General features: G+C 38.1%; 4 protein-coding genes across 4 annotated transcripts; 2 read left to right on the top strand and 2 right to left on the bottom strand.

Annotated features, from left to right (window-relative positions):
• Positions 1–230: 230 nt before the first annotated feature.
• Positions 231–2,866, top strand: LOC133731967 (protein transport protein SFT2). Its single transcript, XM_062159417.1, has 4 exons — positions 231–634; positions 1,431–1,698; positions 1,804–1,908; positions 2,227–2,866. The coding sequence occupies exons 1-4, from the start codon at positions 429–431 to the stop codon at positions 2,335–2,337; spliced, it is 690 nt and encodes a 229-aa protein (XP_062015401.1). The 5' UTR covers positions 231–428; the 3' UTR covers positions 2,338–2,866.
• A 5,246-nt stretch (positions 2,867–8,112) lies between these two features.
• LOC133728601 (LRR receptor-like serine/threonine-protein kinase RGI3) lies at positions 8,113–12,037 on the top strand. Its single transcript, XM_062156022.1, has 2 exons — positions 8,113–11,130; positions 11,238–12,037. Exons 1-2 carry the CDS (start codon positions 8,301–8,303, stop codon positions 11,696–11,698), a joined length of 3,291 nt encoding a protein of 1,096 aa, XP_062012006.1. The 5' UTR covers positions 8,113–8,300; the 3' UTR covers positions 11,699–12,037.
• Positions 12,038–12,548: 511 nt separating this feature from the next.
• On the bottom strand, positions 12,549–15,646 carry LOC133728602 (uncharacterized). The gene is made up of 6 exons (XM_062156023.1): positions 15,510–15,646; positions 14,933–15,201; positions 14,653–14,815; positions 14,292–14,384; positions 13,495–13,582; positions 12,549–13,213 (listed from the first exon to the last, which is right to left on the bottom strand). Exons 1-6 carry the CDS (start codon positions 15,581–15,583, stop codon positions 12,914–12,916), a joined length of 987 nt encoding a protein of 328 aa, XP_062012007.1. The 5' UTR covers positions 15,584–15,646; the 3' UTR covers positions 12,549–12,913.
• Positions 15,647–23,388: 7,742 nt separating this feature from the next.
• Positions 23,389–23,967, bottom strand: LOC133730243 (metal tolerance protein 11-like). Its single transcript, XM_062157869.1, has 2 exons — positions 23,823–23,967; positions 23,389–23,702 (listed from the first exon to the last, which is right to left on the bottom strand). Exons 1-2 carry the CDS (start codon positions 23,965–23,967, stop codon positions 23,389–23,391), a joined length of 459 nt encoding a protein of 152 aa, XP_062013853.1.
• Between the last annotated feature and the right edge of the window lie 1,570 nt (positions 23,968–25,537).

Below are 25,537 nucleotides of genomic sequence, written 5' to 3' on the forward strand. Positions count from 1 at the left end.
TAGTTACTCTTGATCCCATTATTTCTAGTGAAAATATGATTATTTATGTATAGTTGTGGACGAGAAATATAATTACGTAGGAATTAAAGTGATTAATTTGTGAGTTGCGAGTGAAACTTATTTTGCATGAAATATGATTATTTCAATTTATTTCAATAAAGTCATACCAAGAATCCCCTCTCCACTAAAGTCTAAACTAACCAAGCCCAAAACCACCACCGCCATTCTTCAATTGAAACCATTCAGCTTTTTGCTTAATTCCTAAGCCTCTCAACCGCGCGAACTAAAACAGACGTTTCGACAAAAAGAAACTCCCCCAATTCAAACCCGAAACGCTTCTTTCCTTTCCCTTTTCAATTTTAAATTCCCAGAAAAAGCCTATAGTCAGAGACTGTTGGGTGTGAGCCAAAATAAAAAAAAAACCCACAATGCAGAAAATGGCACAGGAATGGTTCTCCGGCGGCAGCACCGGCGCCGGCGGCGACTCTCAGCAGCCGGCGTCTTCTCTCTTAGCCGATTGGAACTCCTACGCCGCTTCCCAATCCGCAGAGGACAGCTCCTCTTCGGCCCTCGGCTTCGATCTCGAATCCGCTGTCCGCTCCGCAAACGACACCGTTTCGGGCACTTTCAGCGTGTAAGTAGATATCTGATCTCACTCTTCTCTCTCTCTCTCTCTCGATTCAAGTCAGCATTTTTAGTTGGAATTTGATTTGTTTAGGTGGATTTGTTGATTTGTGTACGATTTAAGTGAAGTCTAATACTGGATTGGTGATGTTTGTGTGTATGTACTACTGTATGTTGATGAATCTGAAATCGAAGATGAATTGGATTTTGGGGTCTTATGAGTTGATTCCTTTGCTTCATTATTGAAAATTTGTGAGAGCTGCTACTTGATCTGATGCATGATGTTGGTTATGTTTTCGTAAAATGATTTAAAGGTTTGTAATTTGTGTCGGATTGCGTGATTGAATGCTAGGGAACTGAAGCATTTGCTTCTACGATGAAGGTTTTTGAGTGAGAATATGGAGAGTTAGCTCCATCATGGAGGAAATTAAGAATGCTGACTTTATAGACTGAAGAAAATGTGTACCTATGTAGGTTTTCCGTAGAGGATTTGAGTTTAGCACTCTGGATTTATGTAAACTAGAGGTTCGAGGCTAACCTTGGCTTTTTAGTGTGCAGTTTCATAAATAGAACTAAAACAAGACTGAAATTTTCCAGTTATTTCAATGGTTTTTCTGTTCTATATACCTCAGAAAGGTTGTTATTCTTCTGTAACATATCATCACTCGTTAAATTTTAACGGCATATTAATGGTCAAGGGGATAAGTTTGGTAAATTCTAAACCAGAGTCTCATATTAATTTTGTTCTGTGTCATTGTTTATCTCACAATGGAATCCTTATTTGATTTTTGTTGATACATGTTTAGGGTTTCCAAAGGAGTTAGAGATCTACCTGGGAACCTCCAGTCTGCCACTAGTAGTGTCCCTTCAGGAAAAGCTCTCATGTATTTTGGTTTGTTTCTGGCAACTGGGGTGTTCTTCGTTTTTATTGCATTTACCATGTTCCTTCCGGTTATGGTATTGATGCCACAGAAGTTTGCTATCTGCTTTACACTCGGGTGTGCCTTTATAATTGGATCCTTCTTTGCACTTAAAGGTCCAAAGAATCAGTTTGTTCACATGTCCTCAAAAGAGGTATCTCTACCACATTTACCTATGCTCTTGTTTTTGTAACTTGTCTCCCAGCTAATATACAGGATGTATACTTCACTCTTTTCTAACTTTCCATTACTTATGCAGAGACTTCCTTTCACACTTGGATTTTTAGGCAGTATGGTGGGTACCATATATGTCTCGATGGTGCTTCACAGCTATATTCTCTCTGTGTTTTTCTCTGTATTACAGGTATCTAACTTTGTTTCTCTCATTCTTCTTCTTAGTTCTGTTCTTAGGCTTTAGTTGCTGATTCTGCTTTTTCAGATGATTTCCTGTGATTGTCTAGTCCTTCTCTGCTTCTCATATTTGGTTTTTTGAAGTAGATCTAATATGAATTTATTTGTGACTCCTGAAACTTCATCACCCTGGTTGTTTTAGTGAGCAGGAAAAAAAAAAAAATATATATATATATATGTGTGTGTGTGTGTGTGTGTGTGTGTATGTGCATCGTATGATAGTTATATGTCCAATCAGACATTGACACTCATGCTCAAATGATATTACCAGGTTCTGGCTCTTGCATACTATGCTGTTTCATACTTTCCTGGTGGATCAGCGGGTTTGAAGTTCCTATCTTCTGCCCTTACGTCTTCAGTAATGAAATGTTTTGGGAGGTGACATTGACCTCTTTTACTTCTATGATTGCCGTGTATATTTCTTGCCTAAGTTTTTTTGTAAGTGTAGTTGAAACTATGGGATGGCATGAGAAAGAATTCTAATTTGAACCCTTAAGAAATGTAAGAGTTTCTTTCCTTTGGAAGTTGATAGTGCACCTTCATTAGAAAAGAAAAAAAAAATCAGTGTGAATCAGTGACACCATGAATCAATTGGCAGTAAACCTGTTTGAGTATCTACTGGCCAAGGCAATGGGATGGCCGGCCAAGGCAATGTCATGGACGGCCATCCCATGGGGCTGACACTACATTCTTTTACTGTTTTATTAGTCTCCCCCTTTGAATATGAGGTGACTGAAATGCTGTCTCTGCAAGGCATGATATATACGAGTCAATTTGTATCATATTGCCTGGTGAGTGGTAACAAGAATGAGATTGAAAACTAGGATGATGTCATTATGAATAGGTTTTGGAGTTGTCTATTTCGTTTCAGTTGTCTTGACTTACAACTGCAAATTTGCATTTTGAAGTGACATTAGCAAGAAAGACTTTTAGTATGTCCCTAGTTAGAACTTTAAATTAAGTCAGATATCCGTGCCAAAAGACCAAATTATGATAGGATACAAATGGTGCTGTTGGGATAATCAGACCATACTACCATAAAAATATTGGAAAGCTTTGTTGCTGCAAGTTGTTCATTATCTTGGAAGTGAGACTATTCCTATAACCACATTCGGGGTTCAGTTAGCATTTACTTACTACTGTGTGGTAGGCTACCATGTTGGGGCTAGATATGGATGCTTATACTAGCCATTCTGCATTATTATCATGCGCCATAGAACCAACCCCACTTTTTCTATGCAATTGTCTTCAATTTTGATTAGTTTCTAGTAGTTTATGGATCACATAATTTAAGCCACATGATGCTGGACCCTGCTCTGTTCCATTGTTATATTACCCAAACAAGATAGGGTTCCAAGTGCACAACATTGAAGTTTTTCTTCTTGGTTTTTCTCCTGAAACACTACAGCTAAGAAACACATCAATGAAGAAATCTTTTGATGAAATGACAATGCTTTGTCCTCCTGTTCTGAGCAAAACCAATGGATTATTAAGTTGGCAGCAATATGTATAATTGAAGATGCAAGTGCTTTTAAATCCACATTTTCCTTTGTTCAGTGACACCCTTGCAGAGAAGCTAGGAGCTTCTGCCGGCAACACTACAGTTTCTTTTTCTTTTTGGTTTTAGCCTTTTAGGGTTTCTTTAATGGCCATGAGATAGAAGATCAGACTTGGAACCTCTGAGTGTAGAGAATTTAGAGTTTAAAACTTAATCCAACATGTTTTGAAATAAGGTTACAGATTTCATTTCCATTGGTAGGGTGTTACGACTTACCATGTCTGGTTAGGAATTAGGAAGTGATTAGTTTTATCAAATTATCAAAAACTGATTAATGTTCTAAAGATATACAGTAAAAGCAAAAAACCTTGGACCCTTGGCACACACATTTTGACTATTAAGGCCTTAAGTGCGGTTTAGAATTGTTGCACATGCGGTGCTTTAAGATAAAGGAACGAGTTTAGTCCTCTACCTTACACCAATTCCAATCACTCTTATAGAATTGAGTCTAATGACAATGGATAGTGATACAAAATGATTTAAAGGCTGTGTTCAAACAACAAAATCCAGAAATCAAGGAAAGATGAGGACAACAAATTGTAACTAGGCGACAAGGATTTTGACCTTTTGATGGAGCTTACGCAAGAGAACACATTCTATATGTTAAGGCCTTGTTTTTGTATTAACATTATTGAGAAAGGTTAGGGCCATCTTCTCCACTAAGTAAAACAAAGTGATGGGTTCAAAGATCAATTGGCATAATCAGAAATAAATTAAGCCAAAGCCAAAGTAGCGTTCAAATGGGTAAGTGAGAGGACAATTGGTGTATCCTAAGCCGGCTACTAAACAAATGGATTATCATATTAGAGTTTGGATGAGAGATTAGATTTCAATCAAAAGTGAACAAAAAGATGCTTAGAGTGCTTCATTGACTCACTAGTATTAGTGTTAGAAATACAAATAGCTACCCAATTATGCATTCCAATTAATTTGACCGTGGAAAGCTAAAGTACATTGTGTAGGCCAATTAAGAAAGGTAACAAAATATTATGACATGAACTCCATTGAATTCGTATTATATATATCACAAACTATCTGCATGTTTTGTCACTATCATGTATATTAATCAAAATGAGAAGAGGTAATCGAACTCAGAACCTTTCTGTATTTTTACTAGAGAAAAATCCTATATCATTATATCTAATATTAATTAGCTAAATTGCTATATCAGTTATTGACGCTTTTGAGTATTTAGCTATTCAATACAAAGCAATAGTGGCGCTTTTGAGTGACTAGCCTACTACATTGATCAACATCATAATAAGACATTGCAATCCTACCAAAGTTGCTCTTGTTTTGGACGGTGAATAGACCCCTATGGATCTCTTAGTCGATGAGATCACATAGGCAAATGACAAATGACTTGGATCCATCATGGTCTATCATTATTATTCATCAGTAGTTTTTATTTCCAGAACTAAAAAGCCCTAGGGTTCATAGCCATTTTTGCCAACTCCATTGCACGTGTGCCATGACAAAGACTCTTTCAGCTCCTCTCCTCCCTAGCTTCTACTCTCGATCGCCCTGAAAATACATCCATATACAAATTCGATATGCAAAGCTTTATTCATAAACTATAAAGAAAGCCAAACCCACCCTTCTTCCATACTCTCTCTCTCTCTCTCTCTCTCTACATGTGCGGGTCTCATGCCAGAAACCAGAGCTGACAAAACCCTAATAATAAAATAGTTGCACCAAGTGAGGATTGTAACATGCACTATTTGAACAACCAGAAAGCAAGATGTTCTATATCAGAAAAACCAAACAGACTCCATTAAGTCTTGTCATGTGCACAATACAAACCATTGACAAAGATCAGATTCCTATATAAGTTCTCTGGGTAATCTATGAATATGGGATATATTGTTACCCAATATTAATATATACAAGCATGTGATGGGATCTGAAATATAAAAGAGAATTTGATTTAGATCCAAATCACACACTGCCTTTGCATTTTCATAAGTTAGTGCATGCAGCTGGTTAATAATTGAGATGAACAAGTTACAGACAAATCTGCTATATATATATATAGATAATTAGATTATTTATGTCAACAATGAAATAATGAATGCACTATGAATTTCAATATTTGACTACCTATTATTGCTGAGTAGTAAAAAAGTGATCACATGATCCACTTCCATTCGTGCATAGAAAAATTCTATATCCAACAAAAAATCCTTTATAAATTTCTAGGACAAGAAGCCTTTTTGAGCTAGCTTGCTTTTCACAAAGAAATTTGAGAAATGAGAAAAGTGGTGTTGGAGAGAAAGACACATAAATTATATCTACCCTTATATCTAACTGTAGTTTGGTTGTATCCCTTCTTTAATTTAGGTGTATGTGTCCCTATATTGTTTATTAGCTTCCCTTGTATGTGATATAGATTTCTTTCTGGACAGCAAATGAGTGAAACATAAAAGGGAGAGGCACATATGGGGTCCATATATATCATGGATGATTTGTGTTCATGTAATATAAGGCGTACGAAAATTTAGAGAAATTAAATCAATCACAATTATATACAGACGGAATTGTGTGCGTAAAGGATCTTTAAGCGATCAAGGGTTCACATCAGAATAGATATTCATGAACAGATGAGAAGAAGATTTATGTGTTCTTAAAGCTGTCCAAACCTGAAGGGGTCTATATCAGTTCCAATTATTGTTCACTGCATTATTTTAACTGTAATATTGTTATATCTGTTAAATGGATAATCTATCTAAAGGAAAATTCTACAAAATGTTAACGTATGACATGCATACAATTGCCTTAAAAGTGGTAATTTGAGTCCTCAAAATAGTAATATTAGTCCTCAAAGTTGTAACATGAGTCCTTAAAGTGGTAAATTTTCTTAGTTACCACAAGAGTCCTCAAAATAGTAATATTAGTCCTCAAAGTGGTAACATGAGTCCTTAAAGTGGTAAATTTTCTTAGTTTACCATATGAGTCCTCAAAATGGTAATATTAGTCCTCAAAGTGGTAACATGAGTCCTTAAAGTGGTAAAAATAGTTGATGTATGAGAAATGTTAACATATCATAGCTTTACCCCTATCTAAAATCACAGTTCTTGTCTAAGAACAAGATAACTTAACCTGGCAACACTGATAAAAGCTTAAAACTTGTTTGCTGGTATATATGGAATTTATATATCTGCTCATATATCAATAACATTATCCTTAAAAAGCACATCTTCACACAACTAATGGTTTAAATTGTACTGCTGGCTAGCCACTATCATGTAGTAAAACTAAATTATGCACAATTAAGTAATTTATTTATTAATGAAAATAGAGACAAAAGAAGCATGTTACCACCACACAATCCCAAAAAACAAACATGTAAAAACCAACTTAGTTTTAATAAGCTCTGAAGCCCGTGAACTCTTAATTATGCTGATTGGCCATCAATATTATAAACAACATGATCTCATTGTGTTTCATATATAGGTGATTTGGTTTTGATTTGTGATTAGAACTAATAATAATTAGCAAGTCTTAGTTGGTGACTTTGTTCCTTCCAAACAAGGCCAGCATTCCTTCTTTGTTTTCTTTTAATCTTTCCAGCAAGACCATCCGACAGCATGACCAGATTTGCAGTAATTAAACTAAAAAAACCATATTTTCACATATTCCTCACTTCCATGTGCACTTCACTACTCCACCAGATTCCAGTCATTCCACATACATATTTCCTCCGAACATAAACTCAAATAGATCACCATCCTTTAAAGAATGACTATATACAACTCATTCTGCCTCTAAAGATTAACCATTCCTGATCCCTGAAATTCAAGTATATTTTGAATAAATAATAGAAATCGATTAGTATGATATTCATTATCTATTCATTTTTCGATAATTAAAGGTTTTTGGCATGATATGGCTGCCCCTAAAGAATTGTGTATGCTTCAAATTGTTGGTTCATTTCTTGATAGCTTTAGCATTTAGGATGTATGCAATGATTGCAAAACAAGAATTTCCTTTGCTTTTTATTTTATTTAATTTTTTTATTTTTTAACTCTTAGTTAACCAAAACCAATCTTTTTTCAATATTCGTCTGTGACGAGGTAATTTAGATGGGTGTGTTCCTCAATTGAGTAGGAACATGGATTGGTACTTACCTACTAGTCTACTACAATCACCATAACTTACTACAAGCCGCTGCTAAGAAAGCTGTGGCCACAAAGATTGATGGACCACATTTGGGGTTTGGGACCTTGCCCGATTTAAGAAGATGTTGTCATCTTGATTAACACAATCCACAGCTTAACACATTCAATGAGTTGCTCTGTCTTGTTGGTTTGATCACTAAGCTATCACTGTCTAAGAGCCGATCCCCAAAAATTGGGATAATGGTTTTACTCTTCAACCAAGTTAGGGTTTAACTGTCAAAATAATCAATGCAAAAGGAAATGTTCTTTTATGACAGAAGGAATGTGATTTCTGGGTATTACACATGGTAAAAGAAAGTGGCTTAACAAAAACACCAAAGACAGTCCATCTAGAGAGAAAAAACCAAAACCTTTTCTGCCAATTAATTACTTGACACAGAATGAACAACGAGTCCCATTTAAGAAAACCCACTTTTATAATAAAACCAAAAACCCCATCTGCATCACCATCTCCCCCAATTAACAAGTATACCCAATCACAAATTAATTAATAGAATAAAGAAGTTGCCTTCTCTTGGATCCAGATCTTCTGCTTTTCTTCTATAAACAAAACATGGGGTTCCTCCCTCTACAATCCCAAAACAGATCAACTGTTCTCCTCTCTCAGCAATGCCTGCTACTCTAAGGAATCCATTGCTTTCTCCCAATAACATCTTCTCAATAATCTTACTTCTTTCAATAAACTCTCTTTTCTTTTCTTCATGTTATTCCATTGATGAACAAGGCCAGGCTCTTCTAGCATGGAAGAACAGTTTAAACAGCTCCACAGATGCATTGAAATCATGGGTTTCTTCAGACGCAAGTCCATGCAAGTGGTTTGGGATCCGCTGCAGCGACTCGAATGGAGAAGTCACAGAGATAACATTGAAGGCAATAGATTTGCAAGGCTCATTGCCTTCAAATTTTCAGCCTCTCAAGTCCTTGAGAAGCCTCATCATCTCTTCAACGAATCTCACCGGGACAATCCCGAAAGAGCTTGGAGATTATCATGAGCTAAGTTTCATTGATCTCGGTGACAACTCTCTCTCTGGTGAAATCCCAGAGGAAATATGCAGGCTGAGCAAACTCGAAACCTTATCTCTCAACACGAATTTCCTTGAAGGCAAAATCCCCTCAGGCATTGGAAACCTCTCAAGCCTAGTGTACCTGACACTCTTCGACAATCAACTCAGCAGCGAAATCCCAAAGAGTATTGGAGCATTGAGCAAGCTACAAGTCTTCAGAGCAGGAGGGAACAAAAACCTCAATGGTGAGATTCCTTGGGAGATTGGCAACTGCACCAACTTGGTCATGTTAGGCCTTGCTGAGACCAGCATTACCGGAAGTCTTCCTTCCTCGATTGGACTACTGAAAAGTATCCAAACAATTGCCATATACACGTCTCTCTTGTCCGGTCCAATCCCAGAAGAGATTGGAAACTGCAGTGACTTGCAGAGCCTGTACTTGTACCAGAACTCAATCACCGGTCCAATCCCAAAGCAGATAGGTGAGCTCAGCAAGCTTCAGAGTCTGCTGCTGTGGCAGAACAGCTTGGTGGGTTCAATTCCAAATGAGGTAGGAAGCTGCAGTGAGCTCACAGTCATGGACTTATCCGAAAATCTTCTGACAGGCCAGATACCGAAAACTTTTGGTGAGCTTTCGAAACTTCAGGAGCTGCAGTTGAGTGTCAATCAGCTATCAGGTACTATCCCTTCTGAAATCTCAAACTGCAAGGACCTGACACACTTGGAAGTTGACAACAACGACATTTCGGGGGAGATTCCTCCTCTTATTGGCAACCTCAAGAGCTTAACTCTATTTTTCGCCTGGCAAAATAGGCTCACAGGCAACATTCCTGAGAGTCTATCTGATTGCCAGGAGCTTCAAGCTCTTGATCTATCTTACAACAACTTGTTTGGTCCAATACCGAAGAATATCTTTGGACTGAGAAATCTCACCAAGCTTCTGCTACTTTCCAATGATTTATCCGGCTTTATACCACCGGATATAGGAAACTGCTCGAGTTTGTACAGATTAAGGCTGAATCAGAACCGGCTGGCAGGTGCTATTCCAGCTGAGATTGGCAACTTGAAGAGCTTGAATTTTGTTGACATGAGCAACAACCGCCTTGTTGGAGCTGTCCCTCCAGCAATATCAGGATGTCAAAACCTTGAGTTTCTTGATCTGCATTCAAATGGTCTCACTGGCTCTGTCCCTGATACTCTGCCTGAAAGTCTTCAGTTTGTTGACATCTCAGACAACAGGCTCAACGGTCAGCTCCCTCACAGCATTGGTTCATTAACCGAATTAACGAAACTCAATCTCGGGAAGAATCAACTTTCTGGAGGCATACCAGCTGAGATTCTTTCTTGCACCAAGCTTCAATTGCTAGACCTTGGCAACAATGGCTTCTCAGGTGAAATCCCAAAGCAACTTGGTCAAATTCCATCACTTGAAATTTCTCTCAACTTAAGCTGTAACCTTTTTTCTGGTGAGATCCCATCCCAATTCTCTGGTCTTAGCAAGCTAGGAGTCCTTGACCTCTCCCACAATAAGCTCTCAGGAAACTTAAACACTCTCACAGACCTTCAAAACCTTGTTTCCCTCAATGTCTCTAACAATGACTTCTCCGGTGAATTGCCAAACACCCCATTCTTTCGGAAACTCCCTCTTAGTGACCTTGCTGCAAACAAAGGTCTCTACATCGCAGGCGGGGTTGTAACTCCAGCTGACAGAATGAGAGCCGGCCACAGCAGATCAGTTATGAAGCTAATCATGTCCATTCTCATTAGTGCTAGTGCACTACTTCTCCTGCTTGCAGTTTACACGCTAATCCGTGCCCGAATAGCCAACAACATTCTCAGGGAAGATGACAGCTGGGAAATGACCTTGTACCAGAAGCTCGAGTTCTCTGTTGATGACATTGTCAAGAATTTAACTTCGTCTAATGTAATTGGCACTGGAAGCTCTGGAGTTGTATACAGGGTGACAATTCCAAATGGGGAGACACTAGCAGTGAAGAAGATGTGGTCATCAGAAGAGTCAGGAGCATTCAGTTCTGAAATTCAGACACTTGGTTCAGTTAGGCACAAGAACATCATCAGGCTCCTTGGTTGGTGTTCCAACCGAAACCTGAAGCTTCTGTTCTATGATTACCTTCCCAATGGAAGCTTGAGCTCACAATTACATGGTGCTGGTAAAGGAGGACAAGATTGGGAGTCTAGATATGATGTTGTCTTAGGTGTGGCACATGCCTTATCGTACTTGCATCATGATTGTGTGCCTGCTATTTTGCATGGTGATGTGAAAGCCATGAATGTGTTGTTGGGTCCTGGATATGAGCCTTGCCTTGCTGACTTTGGCTTAGCTAGGATCGTGAGCAGCAATGGTGATGATGATGAGTTATCCAAACCAAGTCAAAGGCCTCAGTTAGCTGGTTCTTATGGCTACATGGCTCCAGGTAATCTACATCTAATCATTTTCACTGTGTTTACTTGGTTCCTTATTGTCTAACCAATTTTCTTCCTCTAAATGACTAACCGTGCTTTCATTTTTTGATAACTACAGAGCATGCTTCGATGCAGAGGATCGATGAAAAGAGTGATGTGTACAGTTTTGGTGTGGTTCTGTTAGAGGTGTTAACAGGAAGGCATCCACTAGACCCAACTTTGCCTGGTGGTGCACATTTAGTTCAATGGGTTCGTGAGCACTTGGCCGCAAAGCGAGACCCATCAGACATTCTTGACTCAAAGCTTAGAGGAAGAGCTGATCCTACAATGCACGAAATGCAACAAACACTAGCTGTGTCATTTCTTTGTGTCAGCACTCGTTCCAGCGATCGTCCCACTATGAAAGATGTTGTGGCAATGCTCAAAGAAATTCGACACGTTGACACTGCAAGGTCAGAGCCAGAAATGTCAAAGGGAGGAGCATTGCAATCAATTCTAGCATCTCCTGCTGCTAGAAAAGCAGTTTCACAAGGCTCTTCTAACTGCTCCTTTGCTTTCTCTGAAGATTCAATGCAGTGAAGAAGAGTAAAAGAGAAGCTATGTGAATATCTCTTCGGAAAGTCCCATACAACAAAGGGAGAATGTTAGGGTATTATAGTGTAAATTAATTTTTTTTCACTATTTGTGGTTCTTGTAGATTGAAATAATCAATGGTCTTGGGGGAGTTTGAAATCTTCAAATTCCTTAATGGCTCCCCCCAACTATTATGGGGATGTTCTTGGGAACAAGGATGGCTTAACTGTCTTGTGGAGCAGCAAGAGTAGTAGCCTAGTAGGGCATGTAGAAGTTATAACAATGATTGGTATTTTTGGATTTATGTAATTAGAATTTAATATGGGAACGAGATTCCTTCACCTCTCTCTTTCTCTCTTAATATATGTATATGTTTTTGTGGGTGAGAGCCAGTAGTTCCAGCAAAGCTCACATGGTCCCTAACTCCTTATCACATGTCCATGTTCTTATCTGAGCAAGACTTTCCAGCAAAGGATACTAATCTTGGATTAGAAGACTCGCTAGTCATAATCAGAAGCACATGCAGAAGAAAGGTAGGACCATTATACCTGCAACACATATAATACTCGAACAAAGTAGCTACTGTTCTATAAAATTACACCTCACATGGATTTGCGTCTACTTTTTCAGCATATTGCAGAGAGATCTACGGAGATGGGTGAGGAAGAACTGCGATTATCCCACTTTTTAAAGCAGAGTATGGAGTGATTCAAAATCTAGCGGATCTTATAACAATTAGTATGAGTTGCTACTCCTTTAACGTACACATACATACACATCGACAGATACAAATACGTAGGTGTTGACAGCTACACTCGAGACCATAAAAAGAGGTTGTGTAGAGGTGATTATCAAATGCAGCAACAGAAACGACCAAGTTTTATTGAAGAAATTATTTACAGTACATGAGAGTTTCCTTTTTAGCTCCAAAAATGTTGATCCTACCAACAACAGCTAAGTAGTGCCCACCTCTTGCCTGTCTCTAGCTATGTTGTCATTAGTGTAGGCTTCAACTCATCAAAACTAGGTGGTGCCAGGGTCGGCTAATGCGACATTATGTTCTGATAAGGTCCAAAGTGACTAGTTCTCTGGCTACAGTAACAAGGGACAACAGAGACCCGAACACTACTACACAATATGCATTTCAGTTGATGGCTATGGAGTATGGACAACACCATTTTGTTCTTACATGGCCTGAAAATGAGATGAGTTTATTGTGTTCTAGGGTGGGTGCTCAGATTCTAACTTCTTTAATATAAAGCTGATAACACCCCAGTTGAAACCACGATATTGAAGCCATCGAACAATCCTTGATTTTCTCGTCTCTTTAGGAACTTCTCGTCCTCGGAGCCATTGTTTCGAGGCCTGAACAAATAAATGGTCCATTGAGAGCTTTGACATGCCATGAATTAACTCCTGATCCTCATCTGATTCTCCATCCTCATCTGATTTTCTATCCTCAAACACCAGTTTAATTGCCTTCTCAGCATCAACTTCACTAACCCCCTTGGTGAAAAGTGCCTGATTAAACAGATTTGGTTTCATTATATAAAGGCAGATATGACACCCTAACTAATTTGGTAATTCTAGCAATTTCTTGATTAAACTTCTATGAAGTTTAAAACTCTGACAAGGAGCTGACTACCTAATGTAACATCAAGATGACTACTCTTGCTTAGATGAGGATGCACTATGGTAAAATGACGATTATTATGACAATTTCTGTCATTCAGCATATCAATTCTAATAGTAGTCATGTCAATCTACCAAGTAACTTTTCATACTCAGATAGGATCACTTACTTGCTTTATCCGCCTTGGTCCCCAACTTGAGGAAGACCATCTAGAACGTGAAAATGCTTCCGCATACATGCTATCATTGATTAGCCCTCTACAATTCACAGAAGGACAAACTCGGATAATATGTCAAAAGATACTTTGGTTAAGGAATCATTATCAATATGATATATCTCATATTAGATGGTCTATATTACTGTTATTACATATGAAAAGGAGAGAAAATTTTGGAACTCACTTATGCAACTAAAAAAGTAACTCCAGCAAAAGCAAGTACATATTTGCAGCAGATCAGTTCACATGTGCAGTGACAAACATGTAATCCAAATGAATTATACCAACATCTATTAATGACTGTAAAAAAGAAAAAGAAAAAAAAAAGAAGTGTTCATCAGGTGTTTTAAAAGACCAAGGAAAAGAAAAGGATGGGAAAGGATACTGAGGTACAAAAGCCCCTGTGGTTACACATGCCATATTAAGATGTTTATTCTTTTACACCAGTATTACTCCTTTAGTGACAGGGTATTCCCTATAAGATCTAACATTGACGACAAAAAGTGACCTGATTCAGGCTGGAAAAAATATCAACGCGAGTGGTATCAAGCTTTAAGGCGCCTAGTGCCTATAAAATTGCAAATAGTAAATCCAGGTGTCTGTCATCAGCTTTTATTCTGCTTCTTTTGAATAGTAATTGAACTTGTGGTACAAAATGCAACACATGAAGCATCAGTAACTCAGATCACTATGACATTTTTACTGAAGAGCATTCTTAACACATGCCATTCATATATGTAGAAAGATACCTTCTCATGAAATCTTTTATCACTGCCTCAATGGTGTCAAGAGAAAATCCCTTTCGACATAGTTTCTTTCTCAATTCAACTGCGGTGAAAGCCCTACATAGGAAAAGAAATGCTTGAATTTTTTTCTTCATTCACAGGCAAAACAGTCTTATCTATAAAATGTTAAGAATCACACTCCCATTTAAAAATTGCTCAAAATTCTATGAATTCCAAAAGTACCTTTGCCAAAGTAATGTACTCAGAAGTATCTATGCCCCTAAACATTCTAGGCACTACACCATGTATTGAATCAACAGTATTATTTATCAAAGTTAGCGAACATATATGCAACAGGGGTTATGGAAATTGCAGAAGTTCGAACCTTCCGGCAAGTAATTCTATTGCTGCTTTCTCAACTTCATGCGTAGTTTTACTATTTTGCAATACATTCAACTCTTCAGAAACCTCCTCAGGCTCTTCCATGAGTACATCATCGCCTTCAGCCCCCGATAGATGATTGATCTGATCCTCCAGCTCTGGAGATGCTACAATGTTTCGAAGTAATTCACTTAAATTTGTGCATAAACAGATACCAAAGTGGAGCTTGAAAAACAAACAAACACGGAAACACAATTGCTAGGTGAAATTCAAAAATGGTATACCTTGCTCAACGTCATTAGACAATGAGTTACTATAGGGAAGCTTGTCATCAAAGTTCTTATAATTCTGTACACTTCTCCGATATTTAACCTCACTCTTCAATGCAAAACCATCCGAAAGCTCACGAAATTCTTTTTTATCAGAACCCTTTCTCTGGGGAGAAGTTTCCGATTTGTTAACTTCAGAAGATTTCTTCGGAATGTACCTAGCCGGAACTGATGAACTGTAATCTCTATTTTTCAAGCATGAAATTGCACTGTTCCTTCTAACCCTGCAAATGAAAAACTCAATATTGACCCACCACAGTTTCATCACCCAAAACTTTCAACACATCAGACTCAGTTCCTAAGCTGAAGTTTCTTTCTAGTTACTATAAGCTCAACAAAAGAACAAAATCAGTACATTTCAGTGTTTGAGACTGAGAAGCAAGAACCCAAGTCGCTCAAATTGTTAACTAATAAATTGGGTTTTTATAATTTGAAATATCAAAGAAGGTAAAGTTTCATTCTTGAAGTTCTCCTTCATTTTCCGGGAAACATAGTAAAGAAGAAAATGATAAAAAGCATGAGAATTTCTCACCAGGGCATGAAGAAAACTCGACAGTGAAGCTGAAATTGGGTTTTGAAGCAGAGGGTTCCCGCGTAAATTGCCATATTTTGGTGAATTTCTGAAAACCCCAGTTTGGATGGAATTAGGGTTTTGGTTTAAAGGGAGCGGATAAAGCAAGTAGACGAGTCACAGGTGTGGGCCGGGTTGGGTTTAAATATCTCAAGCCCAAATCCAGAAATGATATAGAAGCCCAATGGCAAGACCAAGTTTAAATCGAGGGTAACCTCCACTTTTGTCCAAAATTTGTCATTTCTCTGAATTTTGTTTTCCTTTTTTTTCTTTTCTTGGTTTAATTTTGATCACTAGAGCAGAAAGGTGTCTGTTCTCATTTCTCAGTAATCGAAATGCCATATCCATGTCCATGGATGTGATTAAAAAGGTAAGGCATGAGATGACTGTTTTTCTTCTTTCTGGCAAAATCATGAGGATTCTGTTGCGTTCATATGTATATTCAAAAAGTGTGTTAGTGTTGTTTATATTCCCTGTGGAAATGGTGACCAATTCTCATATGTTAGTTATGGACTCTCTTTGCTTGTGAAGAATTTGAGGTATTGGAAGAAAACTAACCTTATGATTCATACACAAAAACTAAATTAAGTGACAAAACTTCATAAAATTCTCAGCGCACTGATACCGGACACTTACTGAATATTGAAGGAAATCACCCATTAATAATGTTTTACTTAAAAGTGTTGATGCGGTGTCGAGAGCCACTATCTACAGGGATGGAAGGGTTGAACACTCTGTTCCGATACCTGTCAACATAGAAATAGGTTAGGGGGGAGACCGGGGTTGCCGGTCTATAACCCTCCGATACCTATGTCAGTATCTGCTTGTGAGATAAGGACAGAGAAATATATAGAGTGTAATAGTGGACTTATTTGATTGGGAAGGATTTTCCCTTTTTATAGGTGATATTGGGTGGAGTGCTTATTCCTTCTTCGATGTGGGAATGTTTCCCTTTGCATGTTAAGGGATAGTAAGGGATAGTTGACTGGCGTTTGGCGCATATTCTTAGCCTTTAGTGATCTTTTCATTGCTTTTGGTGGCTATTGAGCCAAATATTACTGATGTTTGTGCCTTTGCACCCATGTGGTATGAACAAAAAGTATTACTTAAAGTTTTGTAATGTAACCTTTACTTCAAACAAAAACAAAAAGGTCCTTTAATTCAATAGTATTTGAGATTCTGCACATTATTTATCTCTTTATAAACAAAAAACTGCTCATCTATGACGTTAAGAATGTACATATTTGCCTGTTAAGGATGTACCTCAACAGAGTAATTACTCACGTCCCAAAAACGTTTTGCACTTATGAAAATTAGCCCAAGCAAACAGCTACAGAAACATTATTCCAACATTATTCTCAATTAAACTTGGCAAATGCTATGTATAATTGTATATAGCTAGCTATTGATATGTCATAAACACAATGGCAGAGCACACCCGCCATGCATGTAGTCACAGCGTTTTGTTATATGTTACAATTAATGTGATCAATAGATGAGCATAAACGGTATAATTCAAACACACATACATACTACGTAAAAGTTGATAACAATCAATATTCTGGTGAAATTAAACATGCTCCCTTTCAAAGATATTTGGCCACATGCTATTGAGTTCCACTTTATTAATCACCTAAGGTACAAGCTAAACATATTTCACATATTGCACCACGTCAGTGATAGTGCTGATCAATATGCTGTCATAACATCCGCAATGAAGTTAATTAAGTAATTAATTAAAAGGTCCATGTTTTGTGTGGTAGGAACTATATAAGGGATGGGAGTTTGTATGAAGAATTTCCCTATATAAGAGAGCAGAGAGCAGCTTATTTGCAGGTCGTTGTATAAAACCAATATGGGGCTAGCTCTATACATACGTAAACTTACTCTTAGGTTTCATTTTGTAAATAGGAACGCGTAAGAGTGGAACGCGCTGCACGCACCCTTAGGGTTCTAAGGTGTCGTTCTATTTCGATCGTGCTCGTCCGGCGGCACATGGAGCTGCTGGGCTGGCCTCTGGCCTTCCTGTCGTTTGTGGTTCGCTGCCGGACGGGTGATGAGGACTAAGGCTAGAGACAGTTTTCTTGGGATCGCGGCTGCTCGAAGCATTGGCTGACGGTTCGACGATTGGCTGGTTGATTCTCTTTGGATCACAGTGGCCGGTTGTTCGGTTTCTGGGCTGTGTGCGGCGGCTTGGAATGGGAGGAGGCAGTGGCGGATTCAGGATACAAAAGTCATCTAGGCTAATTAGAAGTACACTGTATATTGCAGAGTACTTAAAAAAATAAAAGTGCAGAGTAAAGGAAACTTGACATCAACAGCATGACTTGAAAGTTGGAACCATCCTAAGCTAAGCTAGACACGTACGTTAATAGTAGTACTCTGTAAAATAATACTCTGCAAACTTGTTTTACTCTCATTTTAGCCACTAGAGGTTTATATTTCCTATATATAGACGAGGGCAAAGTGTCATATTTGAACAAACAAACAGCGGGTATCGGAAAAGAGAAGGAGAAATCATAGACAGATTGATAGGAGATGGATCTTAACGGTGCAGTTAATCCTCAGAATCAACCAGAGTAAGTAGCTCGGTGTTTTTGTCTTTGTCGTTTATCTTCTTTCTCGCTAGTTTTTGCTTGTTTAGCAGAAGGTCAAGGCAGTCATCGGGGAGTCCATCGATCAAAGATGACCAGATCATCGAGCTCGTCTCCAACTGGTGCCGCACTGCCGTCAAGGAGACGAGGACCCGAGGACACGAGGGCTCGAGTTAGTCGAGTAGCTGCATATAATTTTTTTTTTTTGGGGGCTAGTATGGATTGAAGGGAAATATACATATACTTGAGAGTTTTTGGACCAAAATTATGTCTAGGCTGCAGCCCAGACAGCCTTCCATGTGGTTCCGCCACTGAGGAGGCTGGATCTCGATCTGCTTTACTTCCAAGAGGGGACACCGACCTCTGATGGACGCATCGATTTGGTTTTTCAGGTGAACTCATTTCGGGCAATGACGCGCTCTGGCGGGGCTGGTTTCGGCGGCGGCGCTGGAATAGGGCATGTTTGGCTGCTGTGCAAAGGAATGGAGTCGGGCCTGAGTTAGGTCGGCCTGCTGGGCTTTGAGCCCGCTATTCTTTGGCTTGTTCTCTGACTTGTGTGATTTGGGCTGGGTTTTGCCCTAGGCCCATAAAAAATTCTCTTTTGTTTTTAGGGATCCTATGTTAGTAGCTTTTTTACTTTCAATAACTTCCTAAATTTTTATAGGGATCTATGCACTTTTTGTGTCTCTAAGTGCCTCTGGAGTAGTACTGAAGGAGGATTTACGCTTTTATACGAATTTGATGTATAATGAGTGGACATATTTCTATGCACCACTGTGGGTACTAGCATACCTTCTTAATATGTCTAGTTGAAGGCAGCAGAAATGTATGTAATAGCCGCTGTGCATGTGATGAATGAAATTGACACCTGATTTGGATTTATTCAAAAAAGTTTCATTTTGTAAATAGTAAATATATTCCGTGCATCGAGTTGGTACTAAATTAACTCCATATGTTGTTCGTACTTACAGTTATCTTGGGAAGGTTTTGTGTAACGGACATCATAAAAATTCAAAATGTGGCCAACTTCCACTATCCACTTTTGGGGCATTGATATGCAAACATACCGATGTACTCTTAGTTTGAAGGTGTCGGTGTGATAGAAATATATATAGTTAAGTTCCTAATTAATTTTAAATCGATGTAGAGTAGGATGATGGCTCGCATCCTTCGAGTCTTTATCTTTGCAACGAATCACTGTGCAACTTGTGAGGTACTTTTTATTTGTGGTACTCTTTTATCTGTTTAAAGTTTTATACCAAAAATTTTTATCTGGCCAAGATTTTATCAAGGTCATCTTGTCACTTCTGACCTTCTGTTAATGTTTTGGGTGTGCGCCGTCAGCGGGGGGATGACTCGGTGGATGGTGGCAAACGGACCAAGAACAACTTGGCGCTGCTCCTACAAGTCTCCAATCCGAGGACCTTGGGCTGGCTTTATCTTCAGAGGGTTTGGTTGAGGTGACCATTACCTCGGCCAAGAAAGTGAAAAAACGAGGCACGCAGACCCCGTGGTTGGAGGAACAACCCCAAACATATGGCTAACCCGAAGCTGGTGCAGTCGGAGTCTAGGGTGACCAGTTCTGGAGGTACCGACTTTGGTACCCGTACTGATGATGGAGTGGAGCAGCAATCCCTTTCCCAAGAGGGTTAGGAAAGGTGGCCTTGCACTGCCTTAAACCTGGGCTCTATCCTGTGTTGACTTGTGGAGAGGTAAAACCAAGAAGGTCTCTAGGCCACAAGCAAGTAAAACGGGTGTTTAGGGTTAGGGTTGTGTGAAAGTTTTTTTAGATTTCTTTTTTTCGTTGCATTTTGTTTTGTGGATTTTAGTTTTTACATTTTCCTTTTAAATTTTAGTAATAAATAATTGAGTAGTGGATGTAATGGAGTGGTCTTCGCCACCCCCCCCCCTCCAATTTAAGGTCATATGATTTTTATCAATTGAATTATTTTCCGTTTCCCTAAAAAAAAAAAAAAATCATCTTGGCACTTTGGTCATTGTTTCCTTTCAGCATACTTAACCATTTCTACCCTTGTTTCCTTTGTGTTGTTGTTTGGTGGAGCCATATTTCCTCTCTTGTGTGCCTTGGATCTAATTAATAGGTGCCCGCTAGCTCTTGTCATGACTATACATCCTCTGTTGGGGTTTACTTTACTTTAACCCTTATCGCTCAACACAATTACTATTTTGTATATTTATATCTCATCAACACAATTGGTATACTTCGCTCAACACAATTACTATTTTGTATATTTATATCTCATCAACACAATTGGTATACTTCGCTCAAAAAATAAAACAATGTACAGTAGGAGGTTAAATTATAAATTCTTGGATTTCCCGATTTTTTTTTTTACATGCATAAAGATTTTTATTGTAATGGAAATTGGAAGTAAGTACAGTACACAATATGATTAATTCTTTTACTTGTGAATTTTCTTAATTTTCTATTTTAAACATGTATTTGAAGTGAATTATCAAACACATTAAAGTTGTTGGAAATAGTTGGGTTTTGCAAAGTATTCACATCTTGAAACTAGGGTTCGAGGTTCTAGTAATCTATATAATTACTAAATAGGTACGACTGATAGCAAACAACAGCGAAGTTTTAATTTTTTTTTTACAGTCGATGAAAATCTAAATAAATCTAGTTAGTTTTTTCTAATAATTCATTCTCCAACTTGCAAAACGATTCAGGCGGTTGATTAAGAATTCACATCAGTGCCTATGCATCTAACTGCAGATATTTTGTAAATATTCGACACATGCAGCACACAAGCTGACAAGCCATGCACGAAGTCATAACGTTTTATTATATGATACAGTTCAAACACATATATAGTAACAGACTAAAAGCTGATCACCATCTAATTATCAAGATTCTGGGAAAAACAAATATGTGCCTTATAATTATTTTGGATACTTTTGCCACATGCTTTTGAGTTCCCCTTTATTAATTACCTAAAGTACGTACAGGCTAAACATATCATACATATATATTACACAGCGTCACTGATATATTCATGCATGAAGGCTTTAGGATCAGTAGTTAATTACAATGAGGCCTCTTTCGATCTCCAATATTGCATGCAAGTCCATATCCACTATGAGAGTCACTTTCGGAAGAGCCATGTCCGGACTTACCATAACTATCGTTCACATCATCGTCGGCATGATCATCATGCTTAGCATCGCTGTTGCTGCTACCCTTGCTTGTGGTCTGGGACTGAGACTGAGACTGATGATCTTTTGCATCACCACTAGCAAGAACCTCAGGGGCTTGATCCATATTTGGATCATTTGTAACTTGAGCCAAGTGACGGTCATGCAAAACAAACCGTTTAGCATCGGCTTGTAGAGATGCCACCATAAACACAAAGCCAACGACGCATATGGTAAGTATGGTCCTCATGATAGTAATCAATCTACACGTATATATGACGAGTAAAAGTTAGTAAGTCAATACGAATGAAAGATCAAAACTAAGAAAAGATTGAAACTAAGATCAATTAGGGTTGTGGAAGATATAGAATATCCTGCACTTCTAGAAATATCTAATGTCTAAAGCAACATCTATAAGATGAAGAACGCAAATATCGCATTTTATACTCTGATCGAGCACACTATTAGATCAGAGCATACATATGAGAAAGTGGTGGTATCCAAGGATTGAAATATATGCGATATTTCCGATATCTTCCCCGATATATTCCTTTTTTGACAGACCGATATATCTAAGGGGTTAATATCTTATCTTCCACCTTATTCCCCGAAATTTCTCTGATATCATCAAATATCACCAATATATTAGATATTTATGATATATCTCTAATAAAGTGAAGAAATATCTGTAAAATCTGATGAAAAAAATAGAAAAAAACTCAGTAGTTCTCTAAATACAAATTTGTGTGAAGAGAGATCTCCTCAAGACAAATCTGGGTGAGGAGAAATTCCCTCAAGGCGATTCTGGTTGAGAAGTAATTCAAAAAGTGGTGCAATTATATGAATCATTTCGTACTCTGTAGTCTATATGTAGTCTGTAGTTGAATAATATAAAGAAGATAAAGGTTCAATTATTCAAATGAGGCCAAGTGACTTTGCAAAAGGAGATAATTCAGATAGTGATGATGCATGCGTAAGGTGGTACAGCAACTCCATATAGTTCTGATGATGGTGGAAGCGGAACAGGTGGTGGAGGTAAAAGATACGAATATGGACAATCTTCTGTGGGTGGAGGATTAAACCAATTTACCTGTGAATGTAATTTTGATCATACCACCCAAGATGAAGACCACGGAGTGAGAACAGCTGGTCATGGTGCTCAAGAGAAGACCCCATATGGAAGGAGGACTAGAGGTGCAACTGATGATCAAAGTACCCCATCTGATGTTTCTTCAATTGCCTTAAGTGTTGACTCTATCAGTTTAGGCATAGAGCACAGTGAGACCTCAAATGAATCTTATGAATGCAACAATCAATTTGGCAATAATGCTTATGGATATAATCAATATGGAGAACTACATGATCAATCATCCAGTTGGATTCATCCTTATTATCCCCTTATAGGGGAAACAGTTGGTAGCTTTAAAGAGATATATAATTATCATGTTCATCACTACAATTCGCACTATATGGGTTATATGTCTTGGTCTGATAATTGCATTTTCGTAGATCAGCAAGCGGCTTTTTAACTACCTAGAGTTTCTTTTTTGTTGTAGATGAAGTTGACATTCATATGTATGTTTATGTAATTCCAATAAATTGACTCTTCTAAAAACGATATTTGTTATCATGTATCCCCAATATTTCCGATATTTTTTTTTTTTTTTAAGTTCCGATAGATATGTAGATACAAATATTTTAATCCTTGGTGGTATCACATTCTGAACGCTGTGGCACCATGTCTGTCGAGAGGGTACAAGGCCACCAAAGAAGTAATTATGATTATGGAGTGATAATTAGGTATAGATTTCATTTTGACTTTGATTACTTGATGACGCGTACGAATGATGAGTACCAAATATTGACTGCGCGCTATGCTGAAAGCATTACAGAGAAACTTGAAGAAGAAAGGTAAAGAGAGAAGAGAAAGGGAGAGCAAGGGAGAGAACAGAGAAATTAATGCCTTTATACTATTCTAAAATGACCACACCTACCTAATACCTATTATTACCTTAACATACCCCCTCAATCATATGCTTGGTATCCAAGCATAATGGTTGGAACAGGAACAAAGAAAAACCCTGCTAATCTAGCAAAGCATCAAATAAAACTACAGCAGCAGTGTGGCAATAAAGCATCAGAAGCAATTTCACCAAAGTGACAACGGGCATAATACCCACAACCCATTGCTCTCGATCTTTGATCAAGCTGAACTCATCCTCATCAGAAAGTAGAGTGCGCAACTGCGCATAGACTCTAAGATGATATACAGTCCCAGAGAGTTGCCATGGCAGAAGCAAAAACAAGGATTTACAGCTGCATACTTTCTTCCCAATAGGATACTGATAAGGGTTCGGGGTCTGTATGAAGAATGCAGTAAACCACAGGAACATCAGCACTTGCAAGCATTAAGGTTCACTTAAGCCACTCAAAAAGGTTTTCCTTAACTTTTGCTACAGATACACCTTCCTTTTCTACGGGTAGTTCTGAAATTAGTACACAATAATTGAGGCAAGACCATCCTCCCTACTCCAGACAATGGCAAGTGAATGATCCTCGATGACAATCAAGGCCCTACCAACACCAAATCTATCATCACTACCAATAGTAGAGTTGACAGCACTACCAACAGTCCAACACCAACACCAGGAATCCAGGATCATAGTTGCTGCTATTACCAGTGGTCCAGTGGATAAAATCTTGTCACCTGCTCCACCTCCATAACTCCTCAAACCATAACCAACACCAAAATCATATCCAGAACCATCCCGTCCAAAAAAAAAAAAAATGGCCTGCAATATTCAACTAAATCTTCTTCATTCACAATCACTTAATTCTTCTTCTTCAAACTATATACAACTAAGTCATCTACTTCTTCAAAATTCAACCAATCCTTCTTTCACAAATATTACAACCAATCCTACTTTTTTTTGAATGAGAGAGGAAAAGTCCCCCGCAACCAATCCTACTTTAAAAGCAGAGTTTGTTTTGGGTTTTCAATAATAAGCTAATAGCTTGTATTAGCCAATAATATTTACTGTCTTCCAATTTGACTCGGGTTAATTTAAGGTTTTGGAAGTGTAACATAGCCTAGCGTTTAGGGTTTCGGAAGTTTAACATACCCTAGCTTTTTTCTATCAGAAATGTCTAGTGTCTGAAGTGTAAGATCAAATATGGACATAACACATATCATCATAAAGTAATTGATGATTAGCTTAATATCAATCCTAGTTTAACATGGATACAAACAGTAAATCAATACTAGTAACTTAATGAATAGTGTATCAATTCATTAAGGATAGTAATCCATTGCTTAGTCTACAAGAAAGGCTACAAGTTGTGATACATTAGGAATCTAACAGTGAAACCTAAACCGACAAGGAATGCTTTAATGGGAAGCTTCTTGAGGTTTAAGTCTCATATATATATACAGATGAATTGGTCCCTGATTACTACCACGACTATTGCATATTGTTCTGTCCATTGAGAAGCAAGTTGGTAAGTAACAGAAGACTATATTCAGTGATCGAGTTAAGCAGTTGCATAAGATGGAATCCATGACTGTTATTGCTGAAGGTAAGCCTTAAACCTATTATGATTGTTGTGCATATGTTGTGAGCATGTAACTATGGTTTTACAATTGGTATCAGAGCATAGGCTCACAAATATGAAAAATCGTTTTAGGGTTTTGCAAAACGAACATAAAATTTTTAAGGGTTTTTTGCTTTACCGGTCAAGTAACTGATCAGGTTACTGACCGAGTCACTGGTCATGTAACTGATCAGGTACCTGACCAAGTAAGTAACTGACCAGGTAACTGACCAAGTAACTGGTCAGGTACCTGATCAAGGTAAGTTACTTAAGTCGACTGCTGCATCTGGTTAATTATAAAATTCACGCTTCCGCTATGATTTTTTAGCAGCAAATTGGGGAAAAAGCAAAAACAGGTTTTTCTGTGAAAATTGTTTTCGATTCATAGCATGATAATTAAGTTTTGATTGTGCCCAAGAACCCTAGTTGCATTCCCGGCGTGCGTTAGGCTAGAGTAGATGGTGACCGGATGAAATTTACAATTTCTTGATTGTTCTGTGGTTTCTTGGAATCGAATCAATTTTGGTTATGCTTGAATATGCATGTTGAATTGATTGATGATATGGTATTGTATCTGTGATTGTGTAAAATTGTATGAAGAACAGAAATCTCCCAGATTTTGTTTACACGTTAAAGTTGACA

This window comes from Rosa rugosa, chromosome 2, assembly GCF_958449725.1.
Source record: "Rosa rugosa chromosome 2, drRosRugo1.1, whole genome shotgun sequence".
Lineage (NCBI taxonomy): Eukaryota > Viridiplantae > Streptophyta > Magnoliopsida > Rosales > Rosaceae > Rosa > Rosa rugosa.